This window comes from Chamaea fasciata, unplaced genomic scaffold (assembly GCF_029207755.1).
Source record: "Chamaea fasciata isolate MVZ Bird 193981 ecotype frontalis unplaced genomic scaffold, bChaFas1.0.hap1 SCAF_14, whole genome shotgun sequence".
Lineage (NCBI taxonomy): Eukaryota > Metazoa > Chordata > Aves > Passeriformes > Sylviidae > Chamaea > Chamaea fasciata.
Window position 1 is genome coordinate 14988557 of NW_027094099.1, and position 21383 is coordinate 15009939.

Here is a 21383-nt window from a genome sequence, read left to right on the forward strand (position 1 = left end):
GCATTATCCAGACCAGGGAAGGCTTAATTTGAAAACATGGTAAAAGAAATGCCTTTCTCCAGTTTCAGCCAAGTCCAGAGTAATGCAGAAAGGTACTGTGTCTCTTCAGTGACTGCTTGATTTCATCAAGAAAAGCAGAACTTCCCATGTGGGAGAATCCCAGGCAAACAGATGTTTTTTGTTTTTAATACAAAAGTCAGTAAATAATAAGAATAATGACTTACCCAGAAAAAAAAAATACACAGAGAGTGCCTTCCAGCCCCTTCTCTCATCCTGTGGTGAGTTTGTTGCATGTTTCAGGTGAGGAAGAGTCTCACATAAGACAGAAAAACTGAGCAGAGCATCATGTAGGTGGACACTGCAAAAAGGCTATTTCTAAAAATACAGCTAATTGTGGTAATACTAAAGGAAGGTCCATCAGGAATTTGGCTCTTTTTCTGTCACACATTCTGTAAGCAGTGCCATGCCATGAAATTCAGGGGTGCATTTTGCATAAGCAAAGTCACACGTCTGCCAAAGTGCTTTGCAGGATTGGGATCATATGGAACAAGTAGTCAAAGTGCCTTTAATATTACCTGATTCATTTTTTATGTGTGTCTATGATTCTAACCATCTGTAGGTCAAAAATAGACAATCAGGTGCTAGCCCCAGTCACATCTGTCCTGCAGATGAGAAAAGGTTTTCTTCAAAATGCCAATGCTTTTTACACAGTCATTTATTTATTTTTTGCTTCTTCAGGCCTTGGCTGGATATTCACTGCCCTTGGTTTTTCTGTGCCAGCACACACATTTTGTGTATACAGAGGAATGCAAGCAAGAGTCTTTGCAAAAGTGAACCTCAAATTTTCTCTGATTTCTGTGCTATAAAATGTGAATAACAGTATTAACCTTGTACTCCTGATCTATTTGCCAGGAGGCTAAATTCGTGAATATTGGTAAAATGTTTTATGATTTACATATGGGGAGCTTCTATAGAAATTTAAACCATGATCAGTGTTAATTCAGCTGCTCAGTGTATTCCAGAGAGCCAAAGAATAAATTTGGGTATCTGAACTCCCAGTACCTTTTATATCCTAGATGCAACTGCTTTTCAGGGGGAAAATAAAAAAAAATTAAAAAACCCCGAAAGAGAAACACCCAACCCCCCAAGAAACCCTAAATTCAAAACATCTTTTTATTGTGATTCCTCACATTCTTTGCATGTTTGCTGTATTTAAACTTGTAGTACACAGATTCAAATGTAGCTATTAAATAACCAAGAAAAAAAAACCTGGAGGGCCCTGTTAAAGGCTCAGTTTATTAAATACTCGAGTTGAAAGCCAAGTGCTCCTAATTCCATGCCTTCGCCAAGTCTTTTGTTTTCTGTCCTACCTGTCAGCACAGAAGTTAAAGGGAGGAAATAATGCTGCATAGAAATCTTTCTGTGATTCTATGTGAGATTGATTACGTTCGTACTAATGTGTTTTCTGAAGTCTAATGTTTCAGTAATGGCCCTAAAGGGAGGGAGCAGTCGTCGTGGCAGTGGGGATGGAACAAGTTGAGTATAGAGTCCTCAGCCTTGACATACCAGTTGGTTCATTTGCAAGACTGAGAACAAAGCTGTTTACAGATAGTAAAAGTTGGCAATGTGTTTGAAAGCCTGTTGCCTTCAGATTACTGGACACTGCCACTAATGCTTTATTTAGACTTAAAACTTGTATAGGGGTTTGCATGCTTTGTTCAGAATACCACAAAAAAGAAAGGTCCTCGAATATAAAACACTGTTTTGGAAAGGGGAAAGTGGTGGGGTTTTTTAATGACTTTCAATAGAAGTGGGAGAAAATTGTATAATGAAACGTTGTGGGAGTATCATAAGCTTTTTGAACATTGCCTGTCACTAAAAAATAAGTGTTGTGTTTTGTAATATGGACATCTGCTTCTGCAGGAGCTTATGGGTTTGGATGAAGACGAGGATGAAGATGATAAGGTAAGCATATCTCACGACTGTGTTGGCTGGAATCAGAGGGAAGGTGGGAGAACACAAGAAAATGATCTCTCCATAAATTTTCAGTTATTAACTGGGAAAACAATTGTCAGCAGTTTGCTGTTTGGCAGGTTGGAAAGTGGGAAGGGGTGGGTTTGTGTAAGATTCCAGAGTGGCAAGCCCTGAACACCAAGTGACTCTGAGCAGCCCCAGGTTGTGCCTGACCCTGTGGTGGGCCCACGTTCGTGAATGTGCACCTCCAGGGGTGTGTGTGGCTGCAGGAGGTGTGCACAAGGATGTACAATCCCCCCTCACTGCCGTTCCAGGTGCTGGGTGACATTCCCTACTGATGACTTTCCCCAAACGATTTGGCGTTTCCACTTCGGTAGGCCAGAATTGGTGTGATTTGTGCAGGGCTGGTTAGAATTTTCTCAGCATTTCTTTCAGAGCCTGGGAAAAAAAAGCCAACAGTTTTAGTTCAGTGGCTGAAATGTGGAAAGAATTGGAATTGACAAGGCCTGTTTTTTATTTTATTGGAACGTACTTACTCATTCTTCTCACTGTGAAAAATTCATTGGATTTTTTTCCAAGTTTATCAAACCACAGTGACAAATGATAAAAGGATTAGAGGGCGTGACATATGAAGAAAGATTAAGAGAACTTAATGTATACAGCTTGAAAAAACATAAGTAAGTGAAAGAGGATCTGATAATCTATAAATACTTTAAAGCTAAAAGGTGAGGAATTATTTAACGAGCAACAGCATGCAAAGGAACATTAGCTGTTAGGAAGAAAATGTTCATGAGGGAATGTGAAACTTTCAAATTGCATACTAAGTTAATAAGACTCTGCTTGAATATTCTGTGTTTTAAAAATGCTACAGTGAAATTGTTGATCATTAAGAAGTAAATCAATAACAGAGCTAGCAAGTGCACCTTAACTCTTCTCAGTCACAGACCCTAGGATTGAAGCTCAGCAGACTAATTGATAGGAATAGTTATTTAAATTTAACTTGCTCTTCTGCTGTGGTTATATTTTAATGAGGAACCAGAAATCCGTCAAAGTTATAAAGTGAAGTTTAGGCAATCCAGCTGAGTTACAGGTTTCTTGCAACACACAATAGTTGTTTAAATGTTCTCATTTATAATTTACTCTTTGCATCCTAAAATTCGTCAGCTGCATGGACCAATATCTGAAGCTCATCAGAAGTTGCTAAATGGAAGTTGCATCTTTTTCAGAAGAATACTGTGTATCTGTAAATAATTTCTATTTAGTGGGTACCTGGTTCTAGACACCTGTAAATATTATTTTTGTGATGCCTAAAGGTGTAACCTATTCACTGGAACAATCCCATTTTCTTTTTTCTATTTTAATATTCCTGTTTTTCCCTTGCAAGTGCTGAGGGGGGAAAAGAGAAATAAGAATGTATTAAACAGGTATCAAATCCTCTGTTTCCTGTGGTGTGCAGTAGATTCATTGCTGCAATGCTAAAATATTCTAGGTTACATTTACCCTACATTTAACTCCAATGACTTTGGTTCTTTCTACAAGTACAACTGGGTCACTTCAAGATGGATTTAATGACTCTGGGTTTTTGACTCCCCCCAGACATCTTCACTGCCATTCCCTTTCTTGGTTTATTTTAACTAAGTGTGCAGGTTTGGTAAAACTCCTGAGAGTCAGCATTGAGCCGTTGATGGCTTGGCTCTACCATTTTGTAATGGGAGCTGCCGCTCTCCCCATTTCACACACACTCCATGACACTCTGGCATGGAGAGCTGGCAGCAACTGGCTAAAACCTCTCAGAGCAGACACCCCCAGCAGACTTTCTCATGGAGATAACACTTTACATCCCAACATTACAGTAATAATTCATAATTCATTCAAATTGTTATGGTCTATGGAATTCTGACACAGAGCTGCCAGAAGAGACAATTGCCAGCCCTTACATATGTCCCATGTCCAGTGCTGTGCAGGATTGCCCTAATTGTCTTTACTGTGCCCCTGTGCAGCAGTGATGGGCCACGCTTGCACTGCCATGACTTGCATCTTTAAGTACATTAGGTTATTCTAAGTCACTTTTCCAAGTCTGAGGGTGGCCAATGCTCTCTGGGGAGTGTAAGAAAAATGTAATTTTATGACACTATCTCATCGCAATGTCAACATTTAAACAGACAACTCAACTTTAAAAAGAAGTCTGTGTATTTTTTTTTCCCTCCCTAATACAAGAGCTCCCAAAGTTGAAATCTGCTAGTTGGGTTGTGGTGTACGAGGTCACTGTTTCTGTTTCCTGTCATCCTGCTGTATCAAAATACTCTCACACAGAGCCCTTCTGGGTTCTGCTGCCTGTTAGACATAACAGACCGTGCTTCTGGGAATTGTAACACACCCTCGAAGAGATGAACTGTTTACAAATTATAAATACACAGACACTTAGTTCAAAAACCCAAGAGCAGATTAACTCCCTCCACCTAGACTATCTGTCTCAAATGACAGGGCTTAATTGCCCACTCCCCCATCCTCTCCCCCTCTGCTCTCCCCACATACCAGCATGGAGGGCTGTAAAAGCAGTGCTGTGTCCCTTTGGCACCAGCTCCTCAGTGGATAAATGCCTTCTCGGATTTGTGCCATCTTGGACACGGGGTTCAGGCTTTGTCCTGTCAGCTCTGGGCTCTGTCAGGCTGAGTAAGGATTGTTTTAAAATTACATCACTGGGGCATCTTTGGTCTGCCAGTAAGAAGGTATAGACAAGCTGCATGCAACTCAGTTTCACTTGTCTGATTGTTGACCAGTTCTATTTATTTTATTTTTTTTTTTCATTTCTGATAATGGCTGTAGAGTTTCAAGAGCAGACAGTTACCCTGTGAATGACTGTGTCATAGCAGCTGACTGGAAAGAGCTTTGGAGTCTTCTCCATTGTCTGAATAAAACTTTACATCTCCATAACAGACAAAACTTAATTTACTGCTATTTTCAGGTCTGGTAACTGGTTCAAAGGAAAATCAGAGACAAAACTAAATCAACAATTCCTATGTGGGTTTTTTTTGTCGTTGTTGTTTCTTCAGGGGTGTTTTTGGAGAATTTCTGTCCTGTGGTGAGCCAGCATAGTCCTGGTTGGCTAGAATCAAATGATACCATGGCTTTAAGCCAAGTTATTTGGCAACTTTCAAGAAATGTTTAGTATCTCATGTATTGGAAAAAAAAAAAAAAAAACAAACAAAAAACCAAAAAACCCAGAAGTGGAAAAAAATCACCACCAAATAAAAAGTCAATGCCTTTAATGTAGGAAATTCCCTGTCAAAAATAGGTACCAAAGATATACGAAGTTTTATGAACACAATTCAAAAAGACTCCAGTCGAACAAATTAAAGTCAAATTCATCCAGTAGCAAACAGCTGACATTTTCCATTTGAGTTAGATTCAGCATGTGGAAACCTTCCGTATGGATCTTATTTGTACGGGTGGATTACGATGAAAATTGCATTAATTTTCTCCGCAGTAAAGGTCAGTAATTGAAACATGAACCAAGAGTCTATTGTGTAAGATGCTATATCCCCATACTTAGGAAAGGTCATTCAAGACAATATCATCTCATTGTTTTCTTCTCTGGAAGTTTAAATAATTTCATTAGTTTTTTCTTTTTCTCTTCAGTACAACAATTGCAATATAATATTTCAACATCCCCCATTAAGATTGCTGAAGAGAAATGATGGTAAGGTCTTGAAAATGCCCCTTGATACATAGGGTATGTTCAGACTGACAAGGAGCATCCATGTCCTCCACAAAATTATGTGCAAAAAGACCCAGTGCAGGGGTTGCTTTGCTCTTTTCCTGGGAGCTTTTTTGTACAAGAAACTGGAAGTTAAATGATCTCTTGTTAAGTGTTATATGCACAGCAGCATTGTCTTGGGCTGGTCTTATCCATAGGAATCCCAAAAATTGGCACAGTTCTTGTATCAGTGCCATGAGCCACCCATTCATAGGCCTAGAGGTGATGGGAGAGAGGAGTTAAAAGGAGGTTCTTGCAAAGGACTTTCAGATATCCTCACGAGAAACCTTAGCAGCCCTATGGCATTCCAGAATTCTCCCTCTTAGAGAGAATTACCTACGTAGATGTGTGTAAAAGCCAACACTGTAACTTTTCTAAAACTCTGGAAAAATATTAAGTAGCACTAGGCAGGTCATGGGACCGAGCACTTGAGCTTCAGGGAGTTCTCCTCCCTTAAAAATTCCAGCTATTTAAAATGTTGTTAAATTTTATGTTGAATTGGCCAGATATGTGAATAGATCTCTCTCCTGTACACCAAACTGCAGGAGATCATTACCTAGATTAGAGATGATGATCCAGTGGTTTAAATCTGATAACCACTTGATTGTTCTTAAGTCTCATGTATTTCCAGGACAAAGGACTTGTTTTGACAAAATTTATTTTCTATCCCTTTCTGTTTTTTAAATCGAAGATGACTGATGACATTGTATCTCCATTCAGGATTGATTCTCGTTGCTTCTTAAGCATGTGTTCCTCACCTGAATTGTGTTTTATTTTATTGTGACTGCTGATATTGCTTGAAAACTTGTGGCAATACCAGTGGACTCTGGGTTACTTTGCACGTCTATGGAAACGTGAGCAACTACAGAAAATGCTTCTTAAGCCCCCTGCATTTCATGCCTGTGCATAGAGAAAGAAACTGAATTACGACCTAGGGTTTTTCACATGAGATTTTTCTTAAGGGCTTGGCTTATGAGACTTTTGCTGGACCCCTGTGCATGGATGGAATCCATCTGGTGTTATAGGCAGAGAAAGTGCAGGCATGGCTGAGAAAGGCATGGAGTGGTCATCTTCTGCCCTTCAGGGAGTGTTCCCCAGCCTGAGCTGCAGGATGATCTGCTATTGCTTTCCAAACGTGTCCTTTTAAGACCAATGCTGCTCTCCCTCGTACCAGTCTGAAGTGATTCTGTTAGCTCTGGTGGAATTATTCCAGATTTCACACCTTTTTAACTGAGAGCATAAATTGACCTGTATGTGTTGCATTTCCTCTGTTAGGTAATTATTTCAAGTGCGCTCAGATCCTCTGAATTTCCACGGGCAGGCACATTTGCAGCGTGGTGTTAATAAACAGAAGGATCCTGTGATGCACAGTTTCAGGACTGCACGAGGCAGTTGCTCAGAGTTTGGCAGCCCAAACCTTGGTATGCCCATCCTCCTGGAAATGCTCTCCTCGACATGCAGCAGGCTTTGCAGCACACGGCAGGGCAGATTGCTGGGCTCCCCTCAGCAGCCTTTGGCTCCCACCAAAGGCAGGAGCCAGTTCAAGGTTGTTGTGGTGACTGTTTGCAAAACTCTGCCTGGAATTCATTTCAGCTACCAAGAGACTGTCACTCCATGGCTGCCACCTCCCACAAGAGCTTCATTCTGCTGCTAGACTGGAGCGTTAGTGAAGTGTTCCCTACAGACAATAGTGGCCAGTGGTCTGCTGTTTATACCAAATAAAATCCTTTTGGTTTCAGAAGTTCTTCATGGACGAGTATTTTGACTCTAAGGTGTTGAGGCACAGGTTTTGCTGGACAGTGGTAAGGTTGGAATTTTGTAGTCCAGCAGAGAGCAAGTTGCAAATTAAATCCAACTTTTCTCTAAATAACTACAGCATGTTTTGTTGGGTTTCTTTTTTAAAGCAGAATAATAGTGGAGCAAAAAGGAATGCATGTCTGAGCTATTTTCCTTTCTTTTCCCTTTCCATCAATCTTGTTTGCTGCTAATACACTGAAGAATTAATAACTGGTACGTTAGATAAATCCTGGTAAAACATTGCCCTAATGTGCTTGTAGCAGCAGTAGCATAATGAGACAGCTACTGTAAGAAAGCTAATCCTGAAAGTTAGGCCAGCCCAAGGCTAGGCAGACTAATTCTTCCAATCCCTGAAGATATTCAGGATTTTCATTCCTGATTGAAATCCTGCCTGTATCCTGTTTTCTTCCTCCTTTTGCATTAATCCATATTTATGTTTTCTCCTCCCCTTTTCCTCATCTTTGCCCCCAAGTGTTCCTCAGCTTTATATATTGAGTTTCCCTTGGCACGCCAGAAATCTGCTGATGAATACCACTTGTTTGAAAGTTGCATGCAAGATTTTTCTCTGCAAGTGTTTTCTATGAAATCCAAGTGAGTGAGTATTATGTAGAACTTACCCATGGCTTCAAGCCTAACTTTTCGTTGTGTGCATATGATATTTGCAGTATACATCACAGATACACTTAGAGAACAACAGCAAAAATTGTCTGTGCATTTGGAGTGTTGCTTGCTGGTTTGGATGTATCCAGAGGAAAAATATTTGAAGGATAGATTTAAAAAATAGGAAACAGCTTTCTGTAAAAGATGAAAGCTATTAATCATTGAAACAAATGATCAAAAGAAGTTAGGGGATCTCCACCATCCAAGCTTTGAATTCAGTAATGGATGCTTGGCTGGAGAAGAAGCACTAACGGGTGGCATTTGGCCTTTGTTCCAGAGAAGACGATTGAAGAATTTTGCCTTCAGTGTCTTCCCCCATAACTCTTACGATTTTCTCTCTCAAGACCAGCTCTGAGTGTTGTAGCTCACCCGCTGTGAATTGCTGTGTGAGTGCTGGGGACATCCTGTCCTGGCCTGCCCCACATTCCTACTCTTTTAGTCTTCAGCATTGGAAGCCCCTCCATGCTGTGGGTGTGCGAAGGTTTCTTTTGCAACTGACCCTAAATGTCTCAGAGCAGCATAAGTTCCTTCCAAGGAAGGGAGATCCCAGAGCTGTGGTAACTCTTTAAGTGTGCTTACATGTCCTGTTTAACTGCTACATATTTCAGAAACAGAAAAATCTAGGAGCATCTTCCAGTACAACAGAGATTTGGTGTCTTCATTTCTGAGCTCAAGCTGATGTATGTTAGCTGGAGACAAAAGACCTAATTTCTGAAATTGCTGGGTCTTGGTTGGTGATGGTTTTTTTTCCCCTCCCCTGACATGCTTAATCTTTTGTAAACCCACTTTTGTGGTTTTGTTCAGGCAATTGATATAGAAATGAAGGATTCTTAAATCAGGATATGCAAGGAAGGTTTGAAATAATGCACTGATTATATAAATAATTCTTAGTTGTAAATTCATTTTGATGGAGTTAATTCTTTCCCAGAGGCTGAAGAATAGTTTTGGTCCACCCACAGAGCTGTGATCAGCTAAGAAATAAAGGAGAAAAAGGCCTTGAATTAATGGAAGTTAACACAACAGGTTTTAGAGTAATAATGCCAGAAACAGACAGGATATTTTGTTTTCAATTCATGCAAAAGCTTCTGAGCTGTGATCTTAAATTATTGGTATCCAAATCCAGTTTTCAAGCAGTGAAAGCATTGAGTCCAAAAGAAATCAGAAAGGAATGATACCTGAAGAGCATGGAGAAGAATTGTCTTGGTGGTGGGACCTTGCATAGATGTGGACGTGTGTTTAGTGGAAGATCTATTTTAGATTCTTTTTTTACATTTTTCACAAACATGGTAGTGTTCAAATTTCAAATATAGCTTTCTCTATGTCAGTTGCCCATTTGCTAATAAATAGGGTCCAGTGACCGTCATCCTCTTGGACTCTTACTGCTTCTGACAGTGCTTTGTGAGGTGCTGGCTTCACAAAGCATAAACAACACTCCAAAACCTAAATAATTCGGAAAATCCCATTTTTTGTACTTCGTTTGTCTGCTTCTCTGTTGCTTAACCAGTGACCTAATAATCCTGTCTGTGTGTTTAGACTGCAGGTTTCCAGAACAAAACAACAATCACAAAGAAACTACATTGACAAATTCCCAGGATTTTCAACAGATTATGCACACCATGCACACGGCAGGGACAGTTGCAGCCTATTTTTCTCTCAAATAACTGATTTTATTTACAAGGTTTTCTAATCTCAATTTGTCTCTGCCCTTATATTGGTTGGCCATATTTTACATCAGAAACTGAAAGCACTGTTGTCCAGGGCTGATTTTAGCATGGGGTCAGGTGAGCATGGGCATGCAGTTGTCATAACTCAGGGACTGGCAGTTTCTGGTTTATTTTCTGGCTCTGCTTCGTGGCTGCAGCAGGACTTGTGTTGTGTTGGTTAAACTGCATTATCACCACGTCTCTGAGCTCCATCGAGGACGTGTAAATGAAGTCAGCATGATGCAGACAGAGCTGGTAGATTATCTGCCTTGCAGCTCTGGGCAGCAAGAGTAGGCTTGCCCTGCAATATCACTTGATTGAAGTGGTTTCTTTACCTCTCTGCCTGAATTTGGACAGAATGAAATTCCCACCGTCTGGTTTTCCATGAGCTGGTGCCCAGGTTCTGCTTCCAAGTTTGGTGGAAAAAAAGCCAGCTATGGCTAAAGGACTGTTGTACCGTTCCAGTGAGGAAATAGTTAAATATCATTTCAATGTGTCATTTACATTTGAGCCTAACGAGATTATAACTGGAGCTGTGTGAAAATGACTTTTTGGTGCTATTTTCACGTAAACTGACTATTTATTTATTTATTTTGTTCTGGGGTTATTTCACACCCCAAGGGTTTCATTTTTGTTGGTTGTTTTATTAATGTAAAAATACTCATTTTCACACCCAAATGTGTGATTATTTAAAATGCTGCTTCTATTCATTGTGCAGTGACTTGCAACCTAAAGGCAAATATTCAGATGTCTGGAGCTTGATAACTCCATGGTGGTTTTGGCTGGCTTTTTTAAACTCAGAAATTGCTGGGAAGAGATATGGCCAGTGAGTAATTCAAAGTGGTATAAGGGCTGCATTCCCATGCCTGCCTCTCTGCATCTAAGGATGGGTCTCAGGCTATTCCAGCACCCTCTGTAGAGTGCTGCCCTGTCTCAGCCCCATACAGAGCCACTCCCACCATGGTAGTGCCAAAATGCTGGAGCAGGAGCCCTCACCTCTGTGGCCCTGTGTGATTTTAAGTAGCCCCTGACTCTGTCCTGCATGGAGGAATAATGTGGATGACAGTACAGAGGCAGAATTGCAGCAGTGTTGGTGCAAAAGTCTCTGGCCTTTGCTTATTCCCACCCACCCTTTCCTCTGCTTTTACTGGTGTGGGCCACAGGGAACAGGGATACAAAATGCTCTTTACCATCATCTCCCCTCTCTGGGAACAGATTGGTTAAAACACAGCTCAAAGTGTTTTGTTGGTTTGGTTTTTGTTGTTTTGTTTTTTTTCTAAATTGGACTGATTTTTAAGTGTCTAAATGTGATGTAAAATCAGTGTCCAGGGCTCTGCATTTTGTAATAAGTGAATGTTTTGCTGATTTCTTGCTAGAATATCTGCAACCATGCCAATTTGCATGCCTGTATGTATGTTAGATTGCTGGCAAAGAAATGCTGAATGCCGATAATTGTATACTGGTTTTCAAGCCTGATTTAAGTAATTTTGATTTTTAATTCATTCTGTGCTTCCTTTTTATTTCTGCACATGTGTAGTAATGTCCTGTAATGTTGTTGCCTAAAATAAGCAGTAAGAAATGAAGTTGAGATGGCCGCTGTAAAGGGAATATGACATTTTTTCTTTGATCCTTTTTTTTTTTCCCAGTAAAAGAATAATTCTCTGTATACAGAATGCTCAAAAACTATTGCATTCACTATCTTGCTGCTAATTTATACACAAAAATCAGCATGGCTGTGGGGAGCCTACAAAGCTCAGAAAAGTGATATTTAGAAGTTCTGCACAAGAATATTTTTGTTCTTGAGGAGCACTGAGCAGCCAGCACTCCAGGCCAGGGGTGCTCAGCAACTCTTGTGCTTTGGCATCCAATTGTGTGAAATTCTGGTTGGGATCCTGCAGTCAAGTTGTGTTAGGAGATGAAGAAAACTCTGCCCATGTGCTGAGGAAAAGGGAGAAAATACAGGGATCTATATAAATAATGTTAATTCTGTGTGATAAACCCAGGGTGTTTGTTCTGTCCTTCCCTCAGTGAAATACTTGAGGTCATGGATGGATCAGCAGTGCTGGAAATCTTTGTTTCACCAAATGTCTGTGGACACCCTAGCAAATTAATAAAAATATTTGTTTTCTGGTTTCTTTTGAGTAGGAATCTGAGAAAAAGGGGCTAATTGAGAGAATCCAAATGGTCCAAGAGGTCATCATAACTGTTCAAAGCATCCTGGAAGAAATAGCATCGTTTGGAGAGAGGATTAAAAAGTAAGTAATAATTTTTTCTTGCTTGACCATGATTTGAACTGAAGCAGAACCAGGGGGATCAAGGTGGAGTAATTGTCTTGCTCCAAAAATGGCTGCAAGGTGCAGCAGCATAAGCTGGCCAGTCCCACTACTGCTTCTTCTCTTACAGTTTTTTATTCCAAAAAACCTTTGCAGAGCACAGAGGGGAGGAGAAGTGGTGTTCTTTACTGATGCAGCTTTCATGTTTGCCTGAATTTCTCCTCTTGCTTGTTTGTGATGGGGTGGGGAGTCACGGATGCCCCAAATACTGCTTGGAGATGTGGGCACAGAAGCACCAGGCATTTCTTTCCAGTCCCATCCCAGAAAGTGGTTACTGACAGTCAGTGTTGCCTTTCCCACGCCCTCCCCACCCTGACCTGGCTGTGGGGGTTACCAGTCACTTGTGTCTCTGGCCAACACACTGATCTTCTTCTGTCTTTGCCATTTTGAGCTGTCTGCTTCCTGCTGGAAGCCCAAAGGGGGTTTTCAGGGTCTCATGGCAAGGCGAGGGGCACAGAGGGTGTTCCTGACCTTACAAAGGAGGGAGGTGAAGAGCCTTAAAAAAAAAGAAAAATAATCCCCCACACAAACACACACAAACCTTTTATAACTCAGTCTTAATTGATCCGTATTGTTGTCTGTTTTGAACACAAAGTGATGGTTTGTGACCGAGCCTCACTTTAATGAGGAGCTGGGTTCAAGCTAAAAATACAGCAACCACATTGCTGTGGTTCCATGGCAGACACACCAGCTGGGGTGGAAGTGGCCCAAAGATGTATTCCAGTCTATGAACAGGGCACTGTTCTGCCCAGCTGCATGGCAGGAAGGCTCAAAGCACTTAAACACTATTAATTCTTGTATTCATTTTGGTGACAATGGTCTTAAAGAACACATTGGGTATTAATGTGGACACCCAATGTAATTTCAGAAGAATTCTGTTGTAGCTCAGCAGTGATGTGCCATTAAAAAAATTGCTATCAAAGTTTTTTTTGTAAGTGACAGACTGAATTGTGCTACAGTTTCCGTCTGTCACTCCAGTTACACAATCATAGGGAGTTTTCATAGTTTAACTCAATTGAGCTGTTTTGCTATTTTTTTTTTGCTTTAACTTAAGCTACATTGATTGATAATGATGGGTCCTCTCCCACCTATTTTTACTTAATATTTAATACGTCTATTGAAGCTTAAATGTAATTCTTGAAGCGTCCTATTAATTTTATCTGTCAAGGGAAGTTTGTCTTATTTTATAGCCTGATAAGTGGTCCAGATTCATTCTCTCTTCTTCCTACTCCCCATCATTGTGATATGATGAAGTTAGCAGGCAGATTGTGTGAAACAGAGATGCCCAGATCCACAAATCCACCTGTGGGCTAATGTAGTCCAGGTATCTCAACATTTGGTGTAGGGCATAGGGTTATGTCTTACAAGGGCACAGGGGGGACAAAGTAATTTCAGAGAAGTGTTAGCAGTGGCTTCTCACCTTCAGTCCATCATTGACTTGCAGATGAGAGGTCTGAGTGAAATAAAATCCTGTTTTTCACTACAGTGTGGCCAAAGTTTGGAATGCAGTAGTAACTGAGCCTTTCAAGAGGGCTCCTCTTGGGAAAAATCCAATGGGGATTGTTGGAATGCAGAAGCTTGGGCTGCTGCTGGCTTATTACAGCTTATCCAAGCCAGCCTCCTATATTCAATGTAGTAAAGAATTGCTGATAATGTAAAGATATAAGAAAATGTAAAGATATATGTAGACAGATTTATATAGAATATTATGGCCCTAATGTGATACAGAGAAATTGCTCAAACTGGTCTTTCATAGTTTGGCATCATAATTAATCCAGTGCAGGTTATTTGTTGGGGCTAACTCTGGCTACCTACTCCTGGGTCGTGCACTGGACACCTGGTGTCACCTCCAGTGTGGCCCAGTGGAGCTGGCTCAGTCCCATCTCCAGATCAGATAATCTGCTCACGAATAATGGAGAGCTGAGTGGCCAGCAGAGAGGTGTAACAAGTGTGACACATAGAAGAAGAAACAAAAACAACTCACTTACAAGCCTAACAATTTCACTGAGCTCCCCAGGGTTCCTCTCCTCTTTCCTTATCATGGTATCTGCCTCTCAGATATCTCCCTTAATCCATTATAACATCCAGATGTAAGAATCTGCTTATCCACCTTCCAAAGGGTCTGCAATTTACAGCATATATGACTTCACTGAGCACTGCAAAGAGGTCATTAAATTATTATTGGGTAGCAGAGCACAAACAGTGTCCAAGAACAGAAATGTTGAGAAGGACTGTGTTTTTTCCTTACAGCACATTCAACTGGACGGTGCCTTTCCTCTCTGTCCTGGCCTGCTTGGTCCTGGCAGCAGCAACAGTTATTTTGTATTTTATACCACTGAGGTACATTGTTTTAATCTGGGGTAAGTACTCCACTGTGTCTCATTTGTATGAGATAAATACAATATATGTCCACAGAGTGAAATCAAACAAGCTTTAAACGACCTGTTACACAGACAAACAAGTGCTGTTGCTTAGAGGTGAATAAAGATGTTATGAACTTCTTAAAATTACCATTTCTCCCCCCTGGGTTATCTGATAATTTGCTTTTCTTAGGGTTCTTTATAAGTTTCCAACAGCACCACAAGAAGAGCATTAGCCTAGATAAGCTACTTTCAGTGTTATTATGCTTCTGCAGGAAAGTAATTAGCTCCCTGGTGCTGGAGCTCTCCAGCTGGGAAATGGTAGGAAGTGGACAAGATGTATTTGCAGAGCTGGACCATGTAGATTTGGACCCTGGAAGCCTTTTGGGTCTGAGTATCCTGGCAGTCAGGACAGGCTGTGCCCAGTGGGACACACTGAACATCTCCTTTTGTCATGGGTTAGAAGGTATTTATATGAAGATACATCATGAACTAAAAGAGGAGCTTTTAAAAAGTAAAACTTTCCTGGTGGCATTATGAAGAAATGTGAGATCATCTATCACAGAAGGAGATGGCATTCAAGGGCATAGATAGGACTAAGGAAAATGGCTTTAAACAGAAAGAGGGCAGGGTTAGATTAGATATGAGGAAGAAATTCTTCACTGTGAGGGTGATGAAGCTCTGGCACAGGATGCCCAGAGAAGCTGTGGCTGCCCCATCCCTGGAAGTGTCCAAGGCCAGGCTGGACAGGGCTTGGAACAACCTGGTCTAGTGGACGGTGTCCTGCCTGTGGCAAGGCGTTGGATTGAGATGGTTTTTTAAGACACCTTCCAACCCAAACCACTCAATGATTCCAGCTGCTGAAGACTTTCTGCATCTCCAAATGACCTTATTTAGGGTGCTAACTTTTATCTCAGCCTTGAGGTAGAAAGATGGGGAGAACATAGTGCAGGTAAATCCTCACTGACCTGCAGAAGCTCAGCCCCATTGTGGCTCTGACTCGTAGGGGCCCCCTGTCACCCCTGGGGCTGAGCCATCAGCTGCTGTCTTGGATGTAGAAAAGGGAGGGAATGAGAAGGTGGCATTAATAAAAAAAGCCATTCTTGAGCAACAGCAACAAAGAAATAAAGGATTAAATCAAACAAACGAAAGGGCAAAAGGAAAGGGGAGAAATTGCTGTGAGTAAAAAGTTCAGTAACAAAATATTGTCGTTCTTGTGTGGAAGACATGGTGAGTACATGAAAACTATACATCTATTCAACATCATCTAGAGTGACAGGGCCTTCAAATATGATACATGTTAAACAACTACCCTGTGGCAAGGCCTCAAAAGACCTTATGGTATTTTCTGTTTTTTAAAAATCAGGTACACAGAAAATTGTGTTGTCATTTTGCTACAAGTATATGGCTTAAAAACTGAATCTCAGATGTGAAGCAGGTACATTTCAGGGAGTGGAGAAGGCTGGAGCAGCCATCACATTTGAAATAATTTTCAGGGAAACCACTATGAGATTTTGGACAGGGGCATGATGGAACTGAATGCTGTATTATGATCCTCAGAGGCAACCAACATTTGAATTTTTTGCTATTCTTTAAAATGGGTTAGCTGATTTTCTTCACCTGGAAGACCTTAAGAGAGCCAAGAGAAGACCTTATGAACTTCACAATAATATGAATATTACACTCCCATGGATCTTCTGTCCAGACTAGGGACCACCTCTGCCAACTGAAGCTTAACTAAGTCCATAGAGATGGACTGATATTGCTGCAGTTAATAAGCCTTATTATTCACACAAAGATCAAACTAAAGTAAACCTTGTGATAAGATTTTACAGTATCAGGTTGCCAAATGTGGCTCTGCAAAAAGGGGACAAGCCATGAGGAATGGGGAAGGGAAGCTTTCATTTTCTGAAGAGATGGAAGGAAAAAAAAAGACTTTTTCCCAATTATTTTCGGAGCCTTCCAGTTGATCATGTAGGGTAGCAGATTTAACAGCACACTTGGTTTTCAATGTGTGTGTTCCCTCTATAGTATCCCCCAGAATGAATTTCTGCTGCAATCGCTTTTCACCACGTTGTTGGCAACACATGATCCCAAAAGTTGAGAATACCTATATCAATAATGTCCTCTAACTTCCTCCAGGAAGCACTTGTGAGTGATTCCACGTGACAGGGAGCATGTGTGTGGCTTAGAGTCTGAGGCACTGTTTTCACACTAATTTTTACTTGTGAATTCCCTTTCCCTTTTTCACCTCGCCTGAACAAATTTAGAGGGAGGGAGTAGAAAAGGGTCGTGTTATTCTGTTGCCTTTATTTTTTATTTTTTCTTTTATCCTAGGCATAAATAAATTTACTAAGAAGCTTAGAAATCCCTATGCCATCGACAATAATGAGCTACTAGATTTCCTCTCCAGGGTACCATCTGATGTTCAAAAGGTAAGTAATGAATGGCCACAGCCAACAGAGGCAAGGAGTGACACTGAGAGCGGCTGGGTGCTCCGTTTGGGAATACAATGCCAAAGACTTTTGAATAACAGAGATAAGGAATCTGGGGAAAATCCACAAAGGGAGGGGGAGAGAGTGTTAGAAGAGAGGGGGGCCAAAATCCTTTGTCAGAAGGATAAAATGATTGCAGAAAAATTATCCTGAAAAGACCTACTTAAAAATGATCAGGAAAATCACTCAGCATGGTTACTGAGCTATGGTTTTTGTCACCTTTCTGCTCTGGTATTTGTACAGAGGGAGGAGAAAAATAGTCTCTTTGATAGAGATAACCATCCAAAAGGATTTGCTGAATTCTCCTTTTTCTCAAGATAGGGGGAGGAAAGGGGAGGAATTATTTCTGTGACATTGTGCTTGAGCTCCAGGCCTCCTTTGGACAATGCCCTGCTCATCTTTTCCTTTAAAGAAAACCCTGAAACGTGTATAAAATACTGTACAGTTGATCAGATCAATCTTCTACCATTATGGAATTACAAGTTTTAATCTAACCAGAATCTATCCTCCCTCAGTTTCAGTCAAGTCTTGCCTCTTCTCCCATTGCTTTGAAACAACAACATGGTCTTCAGCAATCTTGCCTATCTTCCTGGAAATTATCTGAACAATAAATCCTTTTGAATGTCACGATCTGTTTATTTCTCTTGGAGGAGGGAAAATAATCTTGCTGGGTAATGAAGCCACACAATATAAAGAATTTTTTTTTTTTGTTTTAACTAACTGAAATCTGTGTCCCCGGGCCCTCCTCCTGATGCCCAGGATCCCTCTGACACTGTACCTTTCTCTGTGAATCTTGGCACTTCCCCTGTGAGGTGCTACTCACTGGGAATATGGGAATCACAATCTCACCTGTAGTGGCTTTATGCTACTGGAGACAGAAACTGAATTGCTCACATGCAGTGTTGAGGCATCTGCTAGAAACAGAGTTGGAAAAATCTTCTGGTGACATTTATCTCAAGAGGCCACCAGACTGGTTGGTGGCAGCACTAATAACTGGAAAGAAATCTCACCATGGACTGGTGGGAGGAAAAAAGGCTGAGCAGGAACAATCATAGAGCCATTAAGCTTCAATATATTTTTATTTGTTGTCATTGCTCTTATGGAGGCCATTGGATTTCTAGTGATGGTTTGCATATGCCCTTTAAGTGTTTATGTTTAAAGATAAGCTGCTTTTCTATTTATGCTTTATTTAACATTTACACTTACAACATTTCCTTGAGTGGTTTCTATCATAGTGGGATCCTTTGAGCTCTCCAAGGAAAATGATCACCGTTTTCTGTGGGAGGAATGATAAAAGTTCCTTGGATGGGACAAACCTTGGAGTTTTCCACTAGTACTGAAAATAGAGACAGCCACACATTTTAGGGACAAGTCATCCTGGAAGCTGCAAAGCCCCTCTGTCTGCTTTGTTTTATGTACTACCAATGCATCAGCATTTCACTGGGGTGCTGCAGTGAGTTAGAAATTACTCCTGTCTGTACAATACCCATTTACAACCACATGTGTTGGACAAAAGATAGAGGAGGAGTGAAAAAGATGGCGTGTTCAGCCAAATTTTCCCTATAATTTCAGTGGGAATACTTTTGTCCTGCACAACAGACAATTTGGACATTACACCATCCTTGACAGTTTACCACACATGTTTTAATCATTATATTCTGTATGAATTTGTTTTGAAAGGTGGAGGTAGCTTTGTCCAGGTTCTATTTGGGAGAATACTTTCCTTTTTTGAAATTATTAAGTATTTCAGCATCTCAGGGTCTGTGTATGGTTTTGACAACTGTCATCTTACTGTCTATTGGGATCCACTTGAATTGAGACTCTTGAGAGAAGTTTATTAAACTAATAGGTTAATGCCAGAAAGATACGAAAAACAACTCCCAAACCAAAACAAACCCAAAAGATCGCTGAAATCAGGTAGAACCCCATGTATCTCATTAGAAAAATCTGCTTTTAATATTTTTGTTTCAAGAAATGATGCATGACTTCTCAAATCCTTCCTGCAATTAATCCCCCATGTTCCTGTGTTTAGAAAATGATTCATTACTTTTGAACCTTCCTTAGTTTCCCTGGGTTTGTCCCGGGGGAGCCATTAGCACACGCTGCAGTGAGCTAGAGTTACCTAAGTGCAGACGTCATGCCTGTTTGTTTTTACAGGTGCAGCACGCTGAATTGAAACCATCCAGCAGCACCAGCCCCATCAGGAGGAAGCGGAGTGCGCTATAGAATGCTGTGGGGTTCGGGAATGCAGCACCTCCGTGTGCACACACAGCACCCCTCCCCTCCTTCTTGCCTCAGAACAACACTAGAGTCACTGCCACAGACTTTCTGCCTCTTGGAAGATGTGGTTTTTTTGATAAACACCCATCTTGGGTTTCTTTCCTGGGTTGTCTTTTTTGTCGTGGAATCCCAAAAAAGAGCAGCGTGAAATGTGAAGTAGTTTGTGGGATGGGGAGGAGAATTGGAGAGGATGGTGCAACTTCACCTTTTCTTTTTCTTTTTTTTTTTTTTTTTTTTTTTTTTTTTTTTTTTTTTTTTTTTTTTTTTTTTTTTTTTTACTTTTTTTTTTTCCTTTCCCTCTGCAGAGACAAGGCTGGATGTGGCAGCACTGCCTGTGTTATGTAGGAAGAGATAACTCTGCTTAGTGCAGCAGATCAGCTGAGCTGATGTGAGGAGATGCTCTGAACCGTTTTTTAACATATCCAACAGATTTACATTAAGTTATGAAAGCTGTTGTTTTCTAAGTTAAATCACTGTGCCTAGAAAGGTTTAAGGGTTCCGGGTTGGGGGTCTGGGTTAGCTCCAGTGTCCCCCTTCAGGACTGCTGGCAGCCCCTGGCCCAGCACCTGTCCCCACCTGCTTGTGCCACTGCCCTGTCCCTGTCCCACCTCATGGCCTCTGTCCTGTACTCGGAGGCCTTTGAGCAGCCCCTGCCCCCCAGCCTGTGTCCCACGTCAGCGAGACCAGCCTGAGCCGCCTTGTGCTGTTGCTGAAGGGCCTGGACAGTGCCAACATGGGCCAGGGGTTCAGGTTAGGGTTAGGGCTCCAGGTTAGGGTTAGAGACTCAAGAAGTTCTAGGGTTCAACTCTGGGTTCTAGAGGTTCAGGGTTCTAGAGGTGGAGGGTTCAGGTTTTGGGGTTTGGGTTTAAGGGTTCGGGGTTTGGGTTTTAGGGCTTGGGTGCTGGGTTAGGGGTTCAGGGGTTTGGGTTTTAGGGTTTGGGTTTTAGGGTTTGGGTTTAAGGGTTCAGGTTTTAGCATTCAAGGTTTGGGTTTTAGGCTTTGGGGTTTGGGTTTTAGGGTTCAGGTTTTAGGGTTTGGGTTTAAGGGTTCAGGTTTTAGCATTCAAGGTTTGGGTTTTAGGCTTTGGGGTTTGGGTTTTAGGGTTCAGGGTTCAGGTTTTAGTGTTCAAGGTTCGGGTTTTAGGTTTTGGGGTTCAAATTTTGGGTTCGGGTTTGGGTTTTAGGTTTTGGGATTCGGGTTTTAGGGTTCAGGTTGGTGTTTAGGGTTTGGGTTTTTAGGTGTGAGGTTTGAAGGGCTTGGTTTCCGAGTTAGGGGTTAGGGGGTTTGGGTTTTCACATTTGGGTTTTTCAGTGCAGGTTTTAGTGTTTGAGTTGAGGTTAGGGTTAGAGGTTCTAGTGGTTCTACCTTGGGTTCTGGAGGTTGTAGTTAGGGTTCTAGAGTTTTCCTGCCAACCATTCTGGACTCTGGCCATTTTCTGGTTCGGGTTTTTGCTCTAACTGGGTAACTCCATTCCGGACTCTGGGAAAAATATGGTCCGAGTTTTTGCTCCAACCGGATGACTCCATTCTGGACTCCAGGGAAAATCCGGTCCTAGTTTTTGCTCCAACCGGGTGACTCCATTCCGGACTCTGGGTTTTAGGGTTCAGGTTTTATGATCCAGGTTCGAGTTTTAGGTTTTGAAGTTCAGGTTTTAGGATTCAGGCTTGGTTTTTAGGGTTTGGGTTCTAGGTTATGGTTAGAGTTTCTAGTGTTTTTAGGGCTCTAGAGGTCCTAGTTTGGGTGCTAGAGGCTCTGGCAGTTCCAGGTTTGTGTTCTAGAGGTTCTAGTGTTGTAGTCTGTGTTCTAGTGGTTCAGGTTTTAGGGTTTGGGTTCCGGTTCCAGGTTAGAATTCCAGTTCTGGGTAAGAGTTCCTATTCCGGGTTGGCGTTCGGGTTAGGGTTCCAGTTCTGGGTTATGATTTCAGTTCTGGGCTAGGGTTCTGGGTGAGGGTTGAGTCTTTGATACCCATCTTCTGTTCAAGCAGTGTACATTTTAAAAATTTTTCAAGCAGTGTACATTTTTAA

General features: G+C 41.4%; 1 protein-coding gene across 1 annotated transcript in view; it reads left to right on the forward strand.

Annotated features, from left to right (window-relative positions):
• Window positions 1–20273, forward strand: part of MCTP2 (multiple C2 and transmembrane domain containing 2) — a 116482-nt gene extending 96209 nt beyond the window's left edge. Inside the window, exons 20-24 of the mRNA XM_066195900.1 lie at window positions 1924–1965; window positions 12037–12146; window positions 14475–14584; window positions 16922–17019; window positions 19237–20273. Coding sequence (XP_066051997.1) covers window positions 1924–1965; window positions 12037–12146; window positions 14475–14584; window positions 16922–17019; window positions 19237–19305 — 429 coding nt within the window. The 3' untranslated portion in view covers window positions 19306–20273. The remainder of the gene's footprint in view (window positions 1–1923; window positions 1966–12036; window positions 12147–14474; window positions 14585–16921; window positions 17020–19236) is intronic.
• The last annotated feature ends 1110 nt before the right edge of the window (window positions 20274–21383 follow it).